The sequence below is a fragment of the Chionomys nivalis genome, chromosome 19 (genome assembly GCF_950005125.1).
Source record: "Chionomys nivalis chromosome 19, mChiNiv1.1, whole genome shotgun sequence".
Lineage (NCBI taxonomy): Eukaryota > Metazoa > Chordata > Mammalia > Rodentia > Cricetidae > Chionomys > Chionomys nivalis.
Window position 1 is genome coordinate 29,053,350 of NC_080104.1, and position 17,492 is coordinate 29,070,841.

At 42.4% G+C, this 17,492-nt stretch overlaps 1 protein-coding gene across 2 annotated transcripts in view; it reads right to left on the reverse strand.

The window, feature by feature from the left end:
• Bend6 (BEN domain containing 6) overlaps positions 1-17,492 on the reverse strand; it is a 55,600-nt gene that overhangs the window by 5,811 nt on the left and 32,297 nt on the right. For both annotated transcript variants that reach the window (XM_057751261.1, XM_057751262.1), the window contains 3 exons: positions 4,706-4,926; positions 2,799-2,991; positions 1,819-1,954 (listed from right to left, as the gene is read on the reverse strand). In XM_057751261.1, the coding sequence (XP_057607244.1) occupies positions 1,827-1,954; positions 2,799-2,991; positions 4,706-4,926 (542 nt within the window). In that variant the 3' untranslated portion in view covers positions 1,819-1,826. The remainder of the gene's footprint in view (positions 1-1,818; positions 1,955-2,798; positions 2,992-4,705; positions 4,927-17,492) is intronic.

The window sequence follows — 17,492 nt, forward strand, 5'->3', positions numbered from 1 at the left end:
GTCTCCTGCTGCTGCCTGCAGATCAGGATGTAGAACTCTCAGCTCCTTCTCCAGCACCATGTCTGCCTGCATGCCGCCATGCCTCTTGCCATGATGATGTTGGACTAAGCCTCTGAACTGGAAGCCAGCCCCAAATGAGATGTTTTCCTTTATAAGAGTTGCCAGGGTCATGTGTCTCTTCATAACAATAAGATACTGAGCAACCTGAGGCCAATATGAGACGTTCTGGGGCAGGCATAAGCAATAATTTCACAGTAAGAGATAAAATTCACCATGTGGTTAAAGTTAGAAACAAGGTATAAGAAGGAAACAAATATCTTCACTTGCTGTAATCTTCAAGGTAACCTAGTAGTGCGCTTGAGCTTAAAGACTCTACTGCTGCTATTACATGTAGGGCTTTTTGTTGTTGGGTATTTTTTTTTTTTTTGCCAATTTTTAAAAAAGATTTATATGTTTATTCTGTATACAATGTTCTGCCTGCATGTATGCCTGCAGGCCAGAAGAGGGCACCAGATCTCCTTACAGATGGTTGTGAGCCACCACACGGTTGCTGGGAATTGAACTCATGATCTCTGGAAGAGCAGGCAGCACTGTTAACCACTGAGCCATCTCTCCAGCCCCCGCTTTTGCCTATTTTTAGAAGAAAATAAAAGCTTACTGTTACCAGAGTAGAATAACGTAGAAACAAGACCCTCCGGGATGATGGGGTGATAGTCATGGGCAGGAGACGGAACTACTACAGTATATGGAGTTCCATAACTTTTGTGAAACACAGTCACAAGGAATGAAGGCAGGTAAAGTCACATAGAAGGTAGCATTTAGGCAAAGAACAGGCAAAACAAAAGTCAAAGACAGCAGAAAAGTTGAAAGTTGAGGATTACATCAGTGGTATAGCACTTGCCTAGCAAATGAGGGGCCTGGGTTCAATCCCCAGAACTGCCCACGATGAAAATAGAGGATTGGGAAAATGGGGTTAGAATGGCGAGACAATTCAGTAGGTAAAGGCACTTGCTGTCAAACCAAATGGCCTGAGTTCGATCCCCAGAACCCAGACTGTGACAGGAGAGAACTCCTGTAACATGTTCTCTGACCTTCGCAGCTGCATTGTGGTGGCACACGGGGTCATGTGCACCTATGTGTGCGCAGGCAAAGTAAACAGATGTAAAAAGGGGTGGGGACTTTTCTATCTCAATCTCACACGAACCTTACTATGTTGTTGGTTCTGCACACCTCCGTGAGTCAATGAAACCAAGAATAGTACAAGCGCGTGTGTTGATCTTCACAAGTTCCCCAGTGGACGTGTAAGAGAAGGAGACCAGGGTCTCTCAGTCTCCTTCATGCCTCAATAACCAGGAGACCTCCCATGAGGCCCACACTTCCAGAGTTCCTAACATCTCCCCAAAGCACCAACCAGGAGACAAGGCCTTTAACTCGTGGCCCTTTGGGAGTACATCGAATAGAAACATACAATGATTCACTGCGAAACTGAAGTGGCCAAATTCCACCTCACGTGTTTGCAGACGGCAATGCCTGACTTTTGAAAAAAAAAAACATTAAATTATAACAAATGATTTTCATCTACCAATACCCATGCCAATATATTAGAGGTTTGGTCAGGGAAAGAGACAGTTTTCTGACAGAACTCAGCGCTTCCCAAATTTAGCCCCTTCCCCAGTTCTCCTCACACTCACGGGGGCACCTAGTAGCATCTTACGGCCACTAGTGCCCCCTAGCTGAGCGTCTGGGAAATGCCAGCCCACAGATAACTGCAGAACAGACTTTGTTATGTTGAGACGCACGAGCATTAGAAAGACGTACCATTAGGGCTACTTAATATCCTGAGAGTTAAGAGTTTTGCCCACATTCGGCTTCTTGGTGCAGTTATTGAGTTTCTGTCCTATCATCCTTCTGATGGAAATGTCATCTGCGCTGGGAAATACCTGCTTCGTTATTCCTGTAAAAGATCACCGCGGCATGTGAGTCATTTCATGAGGGGTTTGCATCCTATGAACTAAGGCAAAGCATGGGTGTGTTTCAGATTTACAGACGTAGCCCGAATTGTCAGGCATGTTTAAGCAGATGGATGCACCCAGGTTTTGGAAGCACAGCCAAAGCTAACAGAAAGGTGACACTATAAACACACCATATATGCACGTCTTCCTATGACATCATTCAGTTGTAACTCTCCTGCTTGCTATGGACTGCATGCTTTTTGCTCTGAATGTCATGGACTGATTTCTATTCTTTTCTAACGTTAGTCAACATAAGTTGATCACTTGTTAACTAAGAAATGGTCCATCAAAAGCTTGGTCAGAGATGTTCTAAATTTTTTCGATGCTTGCAAAACCAAGCCAAATCAAAACCTGGAAAAGGTAGATCATTGTTTTTTAAGGTGGTTCACTAATTTGAAAGCTATGTGTTTAAAATGATCTTTTTCTAGGAACAAACAATATATGGGGGATATAACTAAGAAAGAAATACAAGTTGTTCCTGAAATTTTAAAATAGTAAAGCTGCAACTTTCTGAAGCTTTGAGTTTTATTAACTTGAACTTCTCAGTTATAGACAGTTTACTTTTAGTTTAACAACGATTTCTTCTTTTCTCTTTGAGATAAGGGCTCATGCAGCCTCAGCTGGCTCCTGACTCTGTTATGCACCCAGAACGATGTCAAACTCCTGGTCCCCCCACCTCCACCTCTCAAGTGTTGAGATGATAAGGATGCACCACCACACCCAGATTTAATAACCATTTTAATGAAAAAAACCGTCATGTGAAAATCAATGCGATCAAATTATCACCTATGATTTCTTGAACTTCATTCTGATTCATAGCTGGCTTTACAACTTTGTCTCTTGAAGTAGAGGATTTTGCCCCAGTCAGACTGTGTGTGGCCATGTATTCAGTTGTGTAAAGAACTTGCATTAAATCATTAATAAATTTCTGAGGCTTGCTCTTATTACAACGTGCAATCTGCCAGTTTTCAATCTTGAACTAAAAAATAAGAAATGATAATTGAAATTAGAAAAAGAGAAAAGAGATGATACCCAGAGAAACAACAATACAAATTAAGACATACCATAAAATGTCAGCGCTCTTTAAGGTGGCATCTTGCACTGTAGTACATAGTTTACATTTCAGGTGGAGGAAATAGTAACATTTGGAATATCTGTTATCCTTTATGAGGTATCTGCTTGGAATATATGCAAATTTTTCTTGGCCCATCTAAATGTGATGTCTTAAGAATAACCCTATCCACAAAGCTTCATACTTATGTTTGGAGAGTCGTGGCTCTCAGAAGATGCGCCCTCCTAAGCCCTGGTTCCTGTGGATATGTTACCCCACTGAAAATGTACAAACATAGTGAAAGTTAAGCATTTTGAGATGGAAGATTATTCTGAATCAGTCAGGTTGGCTCAGTGAGAACTTAAAAGCTGATGATGGGGGTAGAAGAGAGGAGCAAAAGATGAAAAGGGACAGGACGAAAGATGGGAAGTGCGGGGCTTGACTGTGAGATGATAGGTGGAGCCGTCAGCCCAGTGTGATTTGAGCTGGTAGGTGGAGCCCTGAGCCCAGTGTGAAGTGAGCTGGTGGGTGGAGCCCTGAGCCCGGTGTGAAGTGAGCTGGTGGGTGGAGCCCTGAGCCCGGTGTGAAGTGAGCTGGTAGGTGGAGCCCTGAGCCCGGTGTGAAGTGAGCTGGTGGGTGGAGCCCTGAGTCCAGTGTGAAGTGAGCTGGTGGGTGGAGCCCTGAGCCCAGTGTGAAGTGAGCTGGTGGGTGGAGCCCTGAGCCCAGTGTGAAGTGAGCTGGTGGGTGGAGCCCTGAGCCCAGTGTGAAGTGAGCTGGTGGGTGGAGCCCTGAGCCCAGTGTGAAGTGAGCTGGTGGGTGGAGCCCTGAGCCCGGTGTGAAGTGAGATGGTGGGTGGAGCCCTGAGCCCAGTGTGAAGGGAGATGGTGGGTGGAGCCCTGAGCCAGGCATTAGGGGTTTTAGAAATGGGAATAACCAATCTGCAGCCAGGAAGTAAGTGGGAAATTAATTTCTAAAAACACTAGAAACCAAATTCTATAATAATGATGCAAATAAGTAGGAACCAGACTCCTTCTCAGAATCTCCCATAAAGAATGTTCCTGCTTGCACACTGATTCACACCAGTGAGCCCTGTATTGGATCCTGAGAACATAAATTCATGTCTGTGAAATCAGTAATTTGTGGTAATCTGTTCACAGCAACAGAAAGTTATATACAAAGATTCAGATACTCTGATACTAGACCACTCATTCAGTACCACCTTGGCAGAGCTATTTTCTTAGGCTTATTCCTGATTTTAACAAAAGTTTTACATTTTTACTTCCTGTTTCTGGATCAGGGAAAACGTCAATAGCTGTGGACACGAGGTATACAGAGGCCCACAGTTCTCTCTGTGACACAGAGTTTCGCCTTTAATGTGAAATACTTCTATAACCTATGCAAGAATATAGAGTTCAAGAGCTGCGTTTATTCCCAATATTTGCTTTTAAATTTCTAAATTCAGTTTCTGTTTCACAAATATTTACTCTCATCGCTAAAATAAAAATATTCTTTATACTGGGGATCTAATGATCAGAACCTAAATCTGCCCAGAGTTATTGAGATGAGTGCCCACCGCTTCACCCTTCTTTGGTTTTTGTGCTCAGCAGTCTTCAGAGACCCAGAAGGAGGTATTCCAACCAACCTGCTTCTCACCAGGAGGCTGCTCCTCCTCAGCCTTCAGGGAACTTGGGGAGCTGGAACTAGAGTTGGAATTACTGCATAGAGAGGCAAAGGAGTCTGGGGAGGAGTTGTTGGTTGATCTCCAGAGAGTAGATGCAGGTGTGGAAGCCACTCCCCCACCCTTAAGCAGGGTCTCTGCCACCGCAACCAGTTCTTCAAACTGGGTGACTGCCTGCGGTAACACTGGAACAGCAAGAGAAAGCCGCATTTCACAAACACATCAACAGCAGTGACATTTTCATGTTTTTCAGTGTGTGTGTTGCAAAGGTGTTTAGCCACATATAGTGTTCTGCCTGCACATATGCCTACACTCCAGAAGAGGGCACCAGATCTCACTACAGATGGTTGTGAACCACCATTAGGTCGCTGGGAATTGAACTCAGGACCTCTGGAAGAACAGTCAATGCTCTTAACCTCTGAGCTATCTCTCCAGTCCCCACATTTAACTTTTTTTTTTTTTTTTTTTTTTTGGTTTTTCGAGACAGGGTTTCTCTGTGGCTTTGGAGCCTGTCCTGGAACTAGCTCTTGTAGACCAGGCTGGTCTCGAACTCACAGAGATCCTCCTGCCTCTGCCTCCCGAGTGCTGGGATTAAAGGCGTGCGCCACCACCGCCCGGCCCCACATTTAACTTTTTGTTACAATCTGCTTGATAAGGAGTTTTGAAATGCTGGCTATATTTGAATGCTTATGCATCACTTTGAATTAAAAACAATGTTTTAGTCTGGTAGTGGTGGTGATGACACATACCTTTAATCCCAGCACTCAGGAGGCAGAGACAGGCGAATCTCTGAGTTCGAGGTCAGCCTGGTCTACAGAGTGAGTACCAGGACAGTTAGAGATACACAGAGAGATCCTGTCCAAATCAGAACAAAAACAAACCAAACCAAAAACAGTGTTTCAAAGGTTGACTCTCCTCTATTTGCTAGAGCTACATTTGAGGACATTGAAACTCTGGTGCAGAGACATAGCTGATACCAATACCAGTCACATCCTAAAAGCTCATAGTAGGCAATGCAAGTGTCAAGATACAATTAACCACGGGTTGTGAAAAATTGTGATTGGTTAGGCAAAGAGCCAGTTCCATCCAACTAATAAACTTGTGGTGTTGTGACTAGAGCCTATGTTGTCACATATTAAAATGAATTTTGGAGATCAATTGAATTATTCTGCTTCTTTTTTGGTTTTGACAACTTACACATTCCAAGTTTCTTGCAGACATGTAAACTAGTCTTCTTGCTATAGCTTGCTTGTTTCCTAAGGACAAATAGCTTGTTGTTGGAGCTGGAAGAGACTTTGAACTCTGCTCAACTTAATTCCTCACTCAGTGGTTGAGGGTGCTGCTATAATAGAGGGAAAGACGCTGAATTCCTTCTGGGGGGCATTTTTATTATGCATACTATTGAACTATAATCTTCACAATAACTGATGATGTATCCAAATCAGTACACGTGTGCTGTGTTAACAGGAAAATCTTAAAAATAAATTTATTTATTTTACATCCTGGCCACAGTTTTCTCTCCATCATCTCTTCCCAACCCCTCTCCCCTCTGTTCCCACCTCCCAATCCGCTCCTCCTCCATTTCTGCATAGGAAAGGGCAGGTCCTTCATGAGTATCAACAAAACATAGCATATCAACTTGTAGTAAGACTAAGTACCTCCCATGTGTTAAGGCTGGGCAAGGTGACCCAGTATGAGGTGTAGGGTTCCAAAGGCAACAGAAATATTTAATAAAAAAAAAATCTCCTTGCTTGTTCCTTCAGTAAGTACATTCAGCACTCCCTGCATGCTGCCACGAATCAGTCACTCTAAGCCCAGAAACAGAACCAGGTGCTCACAAACTTAACCCTCTGCGACCATGCGCAGAAGGAAACTGCTCCTTCTCTACGTTGCTCCTGTTAAGGTATTGTGTCAGAGTCACAGCAAAAGCAATTAGTACAGGGATTTGACCTAATCCAGAGCAGGGAAGACTCAGCTCAACACTGAGCTGGGAGCTGGAGGTGAAGCAGGAATTAAATTGCCACGGAGCAGAATGGGGTCATCAGACGCTGAAGGACACACGCTCTGCACTTGAAGACTCGAAGGTCAAAGCTGAGATGTAGAGAAAACGGAATCCAAACACGAAGCAAGGCTTCGAGGATCTTTACGATCTTTACTGGTTTCTCCGACACAAAGGTTGGACATGTATATCAGCACATGTCGTTCTCATGATTACTGAGACTACTGCTGGTGTTCACTATTGCCCGTAATTAGAACCACATTGACATACAGCGTTGTAGCCCAGCTCTCCTTCCAATTAAGGCTGGCGGGTGAACGTTTTGGCCATTTTGTTAGCTCTGCTCAGAACACATGGATTTTGAAGTCAAATTTACATAGTCAAAAGGAGAAAGGAAGTAAGTGAAGGGGACGAGTTTGAGCCTGAGGGCTCCTCACGAACTTGTAGGAAAACTTGCATCCGAGGCACTTCTTTAGGCAGAGACAAGCTTTGTTTGTTCTAGAAGTCAACATAAGCAGCTTCAAACATACACTCTCTATTTTGCATTTTAATCTTTTGCTCTGCATAGAACCCTAAAATTCATTCACACTGTGTGCATAAATAATTGGTTACTTCTCTTGCTAACTAGCATTACACTACTCTGCAGTTTGTACTCTGTGATGAATAATCAACTTATCTATTGATAAACTTACCTATTGATAAATTACTATACATTCATCAGTCATAGAAGCCCTTTTCCTTGAATGTCCCAGTTTAGTACACTTTCAACTATAACTCTTATGAGGATAAATATATGTGTTTGATTCTTGATTATTTGAATTCTTTCATAAATATGTGTCAGGCTGTTGGAAGCCATCACTGGCTGGTAGAGGTTGCAGTCTACCACAGCCTGGTAGCTTTGTTTAAGCTCGACAACACAGAACTCCCTCCCTCCCCAGCGAAGCATCCTGCTTTCTACCCAGTCTTATCTGGAGGATGAGGCTAGGAAGCCTGATTTATCTCAAGGGTGACCCTTGACATAGTTCCCTGCAAAAGCTCTTCCCCTGGTGACTCACATGGTAATAATAATGCAAGTGCTCTAGGCATTTTGATGGGACCCTGCTGCCTCATACAAAGCCTTGTGGTAGGAGTCTGCCACTTAATGCAAATTAGGGTTTGTCCCCAGGTTCCCCAATCCTATATATTCCTTATACTCTGGAATAAAATGGAACTGATTCGCCAGAAGTCTGTCTCCTGGAGAGATGTCTCTAATCATGCTTACAGGCTGGTATAAAGTTATCTGCTGCTGCTACTGCCTCCTGCCCTCTCCACCTGGTAGCCGACAGGAGAGAGGGCAAGAGAATCCCTCTACATCTGAGCATGGGATACTAGTATTTTTGTTGTTTTGCTTTGTTATGATACAGGGTCTCATGCAGCCCTGACTGGCCTCATGCTTACTAGGTAGCTGACACTTGTAGAATAATCCTTCTGTATACTGTAGGAATATATGTCACTGTGATTGGTTTAATAAACAGGTTCTCTGGCCTATGGCTGGGCAGGAAGAGGTTAGGCAGGGAAAGCCAAACTCAGAATGCTATGAAAAAGAAGGGCAGAAGGAGCAGGATGAACATTAATAAAGGTACCACCATGTGGCACAGGGTAAATAAGGAATATGGGTTAATTTAAATGTAAGAGTTACCTAGTAATAAGCCTGAGCTATTGGTTGATCATTTATAATTCATATTCAGTCTCTGAGTTAGTTATTAGGGACTGGGTGGTTGGGACCAGAAATGTCTGTTTACAGAGGCTGAATTTGAACCTTGAACTCCTGGTTTTCTTTTCTTTTCTTTCTTTCTTTCTTTCTTTCTTTCTTTCTTTCTTTCTTTCTTTCTTTTTTTTGACAGAGTTTCTCTGTGGTTTTGGAGCCTGTCCTGGAACTAGCTCTTATGGACCAGACTGGCCTTGAACTCACAGAGACCCATCTGCCTCTGCCTCCCGAGTGCTAGGATTAAAGCCACCACCGCCCAGCCAAACTCCTGGTTTTGTTTCAATTTTTCAAGTGTTGGGCTTTATAGGTAAGCAACAGCCTATCCAGTTTTTTCCCTTTTATTTCATTTATTAAGAACTGACAGAGCTTCTAGAGAATGCTTATAAGAATTCTAATGTAGCAGTTTTCAAACCGTGGGTCATGATCCCTTTGGAGGTTAAACCAACCTTTCTCAGGGGTCACCTAAAACCATTAGAAAACACAGATATTTACATTATGATTCATAACAGTAGCAAAATTACAGTTATGAAGTAGCAATGAAATAATTTTATGGTTGGGGTCACCACAACATGAGGAACTGCATTAAAGGGTCACAGCATTGGGAAGGTTGAGACCCACTGCTCTACTGCATGATGTGTTAGCTATTATTACTAACTTCTTTAAATTATTAAGCATTTTAACATTTTAATTGTTGTAATTCAAGGCTGTGTTTTGCAAACCTTGAAGGTTTGGTCCCCAGATGGTGGGCCAATCACTGAGAGGTGACTGGCTCATGAAAATTCTACCCTTATCAATGTATTAACATACAGGTGGAGTCCTCAGATGTTTTAAGGATTTACTAAAAATTTTTTTATTCATGTATAAATGTGTGTCTACGTGAGTCTCTGCCACAACATGTGTGTGGGTGCCTGAGGGAGACAAAAAAGGGAGCTGAGTCCCCCAGAACTAGAGCTCAGGTGGCGGTGAGATGCCTGGCATAGGTGCTGGGAACAGTGCGAGATTTTAACTGCTGAGTCATCCCTCCATCCCGGGGTTCATCAGTTTATGGCATTATTGAGAGGTGGTAGAAACGTCTAAAGATCGGGCCCAGATGAAGTAGGTCACTGTGGGCATGTTCTTGGGGACTGTATCTTGTTTCGGTCTCCTCCTTCTATTTCTTTGCCACTGTAAGATAAGCAACTTGGTTCTTCCATACTCTCTGCCATGTTTTTTTTTTTTTTACCTCATTGTGACCCAGAAACAACAGATCCAGATGGCCATGGCTGGAGACCTCTGGAACCCCCGGACATTTGCTCTTAGGAGTCCAGTCACAGAGACAAAAGGAGCTAAGCACACGTGCAAACACTCTCCTCTGAGTTTACCTCTTACTGTTATCATGCCTTAAACACACACACAAAGCAGGGTGCAGGGTGTACCCACAGTTGAGGTCAGCGCTGAGCCTGGCCTGGCCACACAGGAAGTCCCACTCCTAAATTAACAGATTTGGGGTTGAGTGTTCAGTAGTGCAGCATGTGCTTAACATGAAAAGCTATGGGCTTGACCCTGGGTGCTGCAATTAAATACGATGAAAAACATGCTCACTGTTTTATTTTTAAGTATTAATATTTTGTAAAATGTTCACTTTCGTATGTTTTAATAATTATTATCATTACGATCAATTAAATGGTAAATCACCTTTTGTAAAAATTCAAATTTTTTTTTTTTTAACAAATCATCTTTTTTTCTCCAGGATATATATTCCCAACCTTTATGCATGTACAAAAGTCTGCGTTCCCCTCACGTGTGTGGGATCATGTGTGTGTGTGTGTGCATGTTCACGCAAAGGTCAACAGTTTACCTCTGGTCTCCCTGGTCACACTTCCCTTACTGTCGAGGCAGGGTCTTTCACTTGAACCCAGAGCTTGCAGACCCGATCAGTCTAGCTAGCCAGCTTGCTCCGCAGTACTGCATTCTAGGTGGGCTGCTACACCCCTTTGGCATTGCTGAGCATGCTGGGAATCCACTCTGGCTCTCATATTCAGGTGGCAAACACTTTACACCTCTACATATTTATGAACTGAGTTAGGAACTCACACTACCGCTGCCACAGCCCCAAGCAATTAATACTAATTCTTAGATAATGTATGTCAAAAACCAGCCAATGTTTAAATTTCTCTGATTATCTTGTGTTTACGTTTGCAGTTGATTTGAGTAAGGTCCAATAAGGACCACATGATAAACCTGCTGTTTCTCCTCGACCTAATTCCTTTTTTGTGTTCTGGTTTTGTTCTCGCAGGTGGGGAAACTGAGTCACTTGCCATCAAAGCTTTCTCTCAGTCTGGATCTTGCTGGCTGCACCCATCCTTTCGTTTGGTGTAGATCTGAAGGCTCGCTCGGGGACAGTTGGTTTCTCGCAGGTGGGTGGGTTTCACTACTCAGAGTCACTTTGTTTTAGGGGATGGCTGAACCAGGTGTGGTTCTTGCCCACCCATTAGCTCAGGTTCTTCTACAAATTCTCATTCACTCTTTGGTTCTCAGAGGTTCATTTCACAACAATGGTGGGGCGGATGCTTCTTTTGACAGACGCTGATGGCTTTCAGAGGAGTAAGTTTTCCCAGGTGACTACTGCATTCTCCTGTCCTGACTGTGAACATGAACTTCTGCAAATAGCCTCAAGAATATGCTGCTGTTTGTTATGGTTACCGTGCCTCTGCGACACTCCGAGAGTCCCATATGTGGTCATAGAAAGCTCCTCCAGGTCTCACCTTTGTACTGTCTCTGTTAGACTTCCTTGCTTCCTGCTCTGACATTTTCTCTCTGGCATTCCCAGAAATAATGGTAGTGTGTTTCCTGTGTAACACCCCAGAATTGACCTTTTCCATGAGAAACTCTGGGGCTTTTAGGGGAGAGAATATCTCAGGACCACATCTGGGTCCTAGAAACATCTGCCATTGGGTTCTTGTTTCCTGGTCCACACATGTATAATATTAGGAAACATTTGTTAGGATTTTTTTTGCTATTTAATTTTAGACAGACTCTTGCCATGTAGTCCAGGCTGGCCCTGAACACAGTGTACTGCCCAGGACTACCTCAAATTCACAACCCTCATCAGCTTCCTCAGGACCTAAGATTTTAAGTGTGTACTACCACAACCAGATGAGATTATTTGATAAAAAATTTGTTATTATTTTTTAAATATGTGTAAGTATATGTTTGTGTTTATGCAGATGAATGCAGGTCCTGCTGAAGGCCAGAAGAGAGTGTCAGAATCCTTGGAGTTGGGGTTACAGGCAGTGAGCCTGACTTGATGCTGGGGTTACAGGCAGTGAGCTTGACTTGGGGTTGGGAAGTGTTCTTAATGGCTGGGCCATCTCTGCAGCCTTTGAGAATACTTTTTACACATAAAATTTATCACAGCTCCTATTCAAACTTGGACACGGAGTTTTAATTTAATATACAGCTATGTTCTTCATATACTATATGGAGTAAAATGAGAGTTTAACTGGGGCTATCTGTTTCCAAGCATCCTTTGCTAAGAAATCCATCCTTTCTCTGATGGCTTTCAGGTCTCATTCCCGAGCTCTGGGGTGGGTCTAACAGGGAAACACAGGGGTCATAATGGCAGAGCCTTTAAGCACAGGGGTCATAATGGCAGAGCCTTTAAGCACTGGGAGGAAGATTCTGAGAGTAGGTCCCTTGTGACCGTACAGGCTGCACTTCTCTGAAGAAGTTGGCTTGTTGACTTGTGCTAGCAGACATCACAGCAAATTCTGATGAAACAGTCTGTAATGTAAATACTTCATCTGCTATCTAGGTAACAATTTCTGTTCTTTTTTCCCATTCTAGAAGAAACATTCATCTCCAAAATGGTACAATGTTAAAAAAAAAAAAAAAACCTAACAAACAAAACCCATACAACTATTCAGCCAACAGAGCTTGAACCATCTTGGTACTGGGCCTCCCTCAAACACATCCTCCTAGTTTGGCCAATTATTAAAAGCAAAACTAAGAGCTGGCTGTAACTCAGTTGGCACAGCGCTTGCCTAGGATGCATGAAGCCCTAGGCTGGGTCCCCAGTGCCAAATCCACCGTGTGTGGTGGTGCATGCTTGTGATCCCAGCATTCAGGAGGCTCAAAACTGAGAAACAACAAAAGGATCACTGGTATTTTGACTGAAAAATCAAGCCACTAGCTTCTTCAGGATGAGCTGGCATCTTTTCTTCGTGTCTTTGTGACACGCCTCTCAGCTTATATAGGTTTGTAAATTTCTCAGCTGAATGTTTTCCTTCACATGCCACACATCTATGCAGGGCAATTAGTCGATACTTAAAGTTACTTGTAGTCGATATGAATCAGTTCTCTCTTTTTTAAAGGAATACTAACAATTTCTAATATATAAGAAAAATTTGAAAAATGGTAGTACTAAATATTGGAAGTCTATTTCCTATCAAGGATTTATTATTATTTTATACATTTAATTCTTCCCCCTGTGTGTGTGTGTACACATGTGTGGAGGCCAGAGGACAGCCAGTGGGAATTAGTTCTCTTCTATTATATGGGTTACAAGGATCGAACTCAGGATTGCTGGTTTAACAAATATCGTGCTTACAATGGATCACAGTTGCCTGGATACCATATTTTTCCCCTTCTGGGCTTACTCTTTAATTTTGGGGAAGCACATTCTATTTTTGGCTCTAAAGTAGAGAGTACATAGGGTACATTTTTGAGATTTTGTGTAATATTGCTATATTAGCCTTGTCCTGGGTTCGCAGTTTCACACGATATAGAATTAAGTCATTTCCTTTAGGTTCTTGAAGATATTGCTTGGACCCATTTTAACCCCTTTCCTTAGGCTGTGACAAGCTAGGTCTGCTTGGTCTGATGTGTCACAATGCTTTGGGCAACTATTTTTAATTCATTAGATGGGGATTCGAGTAGTTTATAATCTCATGAAATCTTTAAAAGTGTGCCTAAATTTAAATGTAAATTTCATTAAAGTTAAAAATAATTAATATCCAGAGCTGCTAATCTTATGTATCTATCCATCCATCTATCTATCTGTCTATCTATCTATCTATCTACCTATCTATCTATCTATCTATCTATCTATCTATCTATCTATCTATCTATCTTACAATTTACTATGGGAAAATAGGGATCGATCTTTATTTGTGGTGCACAGGATTGTTGGTGGGTTGGTGTGCATGCAAAGCCAGCACTCCGGGGCTGAACTACACCTGGAGCTCAAGTATCTAAGTGTGTTTGCTTTCAGGTGGTGTCTTCTGATCTAGAAGTGTCTTTCAGTTCTAGAAAGACACTGTATGAATTCGTTAAAACATAACTTCTTAAGGTTCCTTGTTTGGGTGTCAAGACTAATTCTGAATTTATTTAGTAATATTTATTTCCTTTTTCTTTGCCTTCTTGGTCTAATATCCATAATATTCTCCTAACTTCCACTCCCAGATAGCCTATTGAGATTCTAAATTCGGGTTCTTAATTCCTTGATGCTTCATTGGGCATCATTGGGAGGAGGTGGGCAGTGAATTGGGCCTTGGTGGAGGAAGTAGGTCATCTCTGGAACATGCCATGGAAGGATGCATCTTCTTCCCTCCTTCTTGTTCTCTGTTCTTCCTGGCTGCTAATAAGGTGAGCAGCTCTGACACCAGCCATCTCTGCTGAAGTGCTGTATCTTGCTCTGAGCCCACAGCAAAGGAGTCAGCTGACACCCCCTAGTCTGTGAGGCAAAATAAATTTTCCTTTCAATAATTGAAGTTTCTCAATTTAAGAATTTCTCAGTAACAGAAAGTCTGACTAATGCAGAGAGAAATTTGAGCATCAAAGCTCATGGATGGATTTTGTTGTTTTTCTTTTCTTTCTTTCTTTTTTTTTTTTTGTTTTGTTTTGTTTATTGTTTCTCAAGACAGGGTTTCTCTGTAACTTTGGAGCCTGTCCTGGAACTAGCTCTTGTAGACCAGGCTGGCCTCAAACACACGGAAATTAACCTGCCTCTGCCTCCTGAGTGCTAGAATTAAAGGCATGAGCTACCTCCGTCTGGTTCACTGATAAATTTTAATACCCAGTGATTAGATAGAGGATACTATGTAAAGATGGCTGCCTTGAGTCAAGACTCCCCAGAAGCTGGGAGAAAGGTCTAGAAAGCCTTCTTTAGTGCCTCTGTTGACACTCTGAATTTGGAATTCTAGCTTCTGGAACTGTGAAAAAACCGCAACCTTTTCTGTGCTCTTAGCCTTTCAGGCTTGGCATCTTGTACCTGCTGCGCTCAACACTGGTTGGTGCATGATGGGGAAAAGTGATCAGGGAACAGTAATCCTCGTGGGATTAAAAGAACTAGATTCAAATGGGACCCAGAAATAATACCAGATGGAAAACCGAAGATAGTATGCATATGAAAACCTTTTAAAGGGCTTCTCTGTCTTGCTCCCTTCCTTTTTTTACCTTTGTTTCTTCCTTTTATAAAAATCCTGTATTTCATCTCAGTTATAGCAATACAATTTACATATTAAGTAACATTGTTATTAGAATCATCTGACACAGTTTTCAATAGAAAAAAAAAATGGGAGAAGTGTCAGGTTATAAGTCAGGCGATAAAACCCTTCCAGTGTTTTTTCTTCTGGTCGTTGTGACAAATGCATTCAGTGACATCATGTCTAGCTCCTAGTGCGCTGAGGGTCAGAGGGCTATAAAGAAGGATCAACCTCCCCTGCACTGCCTCGGAGGAGAAACACATGTGGGATTCTTTTGAACTGCAAAATGGTTCTTGCTACTTGAATGCATTGAATGTTGAATTCACAGATCCACTATAAGGCAGGGGAGAGGCCTACACCCCATCCTTCCTCATCACCTACTGTGACCCTCTCTTGGTCTCTTTCTTTCATTTCTGATTTTGTGTCACCTTAGATAACATTATATTTTCCTGGCACAGCCATTTCCCTACACATTCCATTTTTCTTTCCAGCTGACCAGTATTCCATCATATACACGCGGCGCATTTTCACCATCCCTCCTTCTGCTAATGTGCCTCTAGACTGCTTTTGTTTCTTTATTATTGCAAACAGAGAAGCAGTGGACATGGGCGTGGGCTCATCTCTGTGGCAGGACGCAGTCCTTTGTGGAGACCCAGGCATGAGATAACTGGGCCATAATATTAGTTCTGCTTTTAATACTTTGAGGAACCTCCAAACTGACTTCCATGATGTCTATGCTGGCTCTCACCCCCACAGCAGTGGATAAGGGACCTTCCTTCCTGCATCTTTCCAGCATCCGTCAGATTGCCTGGGAACGGTAATTCCGAATAAGATGAGGTGATGTCTCAAAGTTGTTTGAATTTGCATTTCTCTCATAAGTAAGGACACTAAACACTTAAAAAAAATAGTTATTGGCTGTCTGTGCTTCTCTTGAGACGTCTGTTCACGTGGCTACATCACTTCTTGACTGGCAGTTTTGTTTCCTGGGTGCTTAAGGTTTGCTTGGCTTGGTGAATTCTGGCTATTATCCTCTGTCTGAAGCACAGCTGGTAAAGGGTTTCTCCCATGCTGTCTGCCGGTTGTTAATAGTTTATGTGCTGTGCAGAAACTTTTTATTTTCAGGTAGTCCTCCTGTATACTAACAATGAAATCTAGGAGGAAGAAATTAGGAAAAACTGGATTCCACTACAGCACAATGAAATTAGGTCCTTAACTCTTGCTAGGCACAAAAGTGAACTCAAGGTGAATTAAATACCTCAAGCTAAAATCCAAAATGCTGAAATTGCAATAGGAAAGCAGAGGGAACACTTTTCAAGATATTGGGGTTGTTAAGAACTTTTGCACAGAACCCTCCAGTGGCCAAGGAACTAGTAAAAGAATCAGCAGATAGGACTAATGCAAGTTAAAAGTTTTTTTTTCTTTATGTGACAGCATCTCAATGTGGCCAAAGATGACACTGACCTGGTCTTCCTGCTTCTGCCTCTTACATGCTGTGATTACACGCCCAATTTAAGCCATTTTCCCATGAGTTTTGGAGGAAAATAGGGCAGAAGGTGGAGAATCAAATGACTTAAAAGTTTGATTTTTATTTATTTTTACATTTTATGTGTATGAGTGTTTGCCTGCATGTATGTCTGTACCATATGTGTGCTTGGTGTTCAGAGGCCAGAAAAGGGCATTGGATTCCCTGGAACTGGAGTTACAGACAGCTTTGAGCCTCTACGTATGTACCGAGAATTGAACCTGGGGTGTCTATAGGAGCAGTCAGTGCTCTTAACTGCTAAGTTCTCTCTTCAGCCAGCTACAGTTTTCTTTTTTTGTTCTTCCTTCTCTCCCTTCTTTCCTTCCCCCTTTCTTTCTGGTTCTGTGGTCAATGAAACAAAAACAAACCAATAACAGATGAGGGCAATAGTAAGCTACCATTCCTGAATCTCCCAGCTTGTGCCAGGCATTGGGTAGAGAAGTTATCTTTATTTTATCCAAATTCCCATAGTAACAAGGAAACAACATGTTGACCTCATCTTGTAGACGAGGAAGTGGAATCTGGGGGAGAGGGCAGAAAAAGAGGACACACCAACGTGCTGTAGAGTAGATGTGAAATCATAGTGTATAACCCTAAATCAGTGCTCTGCCAGCAAGTTATTCTGATGTTTTGTCTTTGATTTTCAGCTCTTTCAAACCTCTAGAACGGATTACATTAAAGCAAAGAATTTGTTCTCTGAAAATGTCACCGAAAGAAAATTATAAAATTGCAATCTTTAAAGTAAAGAAGTAAAGGGCTAACACTTAGTGGAATAAACATCCTTCTGCTCACATGTGGCTTGTTGTACTTAAAACTAAATTTGATATTTATCTCAGACCAAAGTGACTCATTTCTGTCAGCCTCTGACTTCACTCCTACCCAGCTCTATCCACCTGTCTGTCCCCAGCCTTCTTTGGAATAACAGACTTTATTCCCACTTACTGTCCTAGAGTAGGCGCTGTCAGGCTAGTCTGAATGGCTGTGACACCTGGTGGCTGGTCCTCCCCTCCTTTCCTGTACCA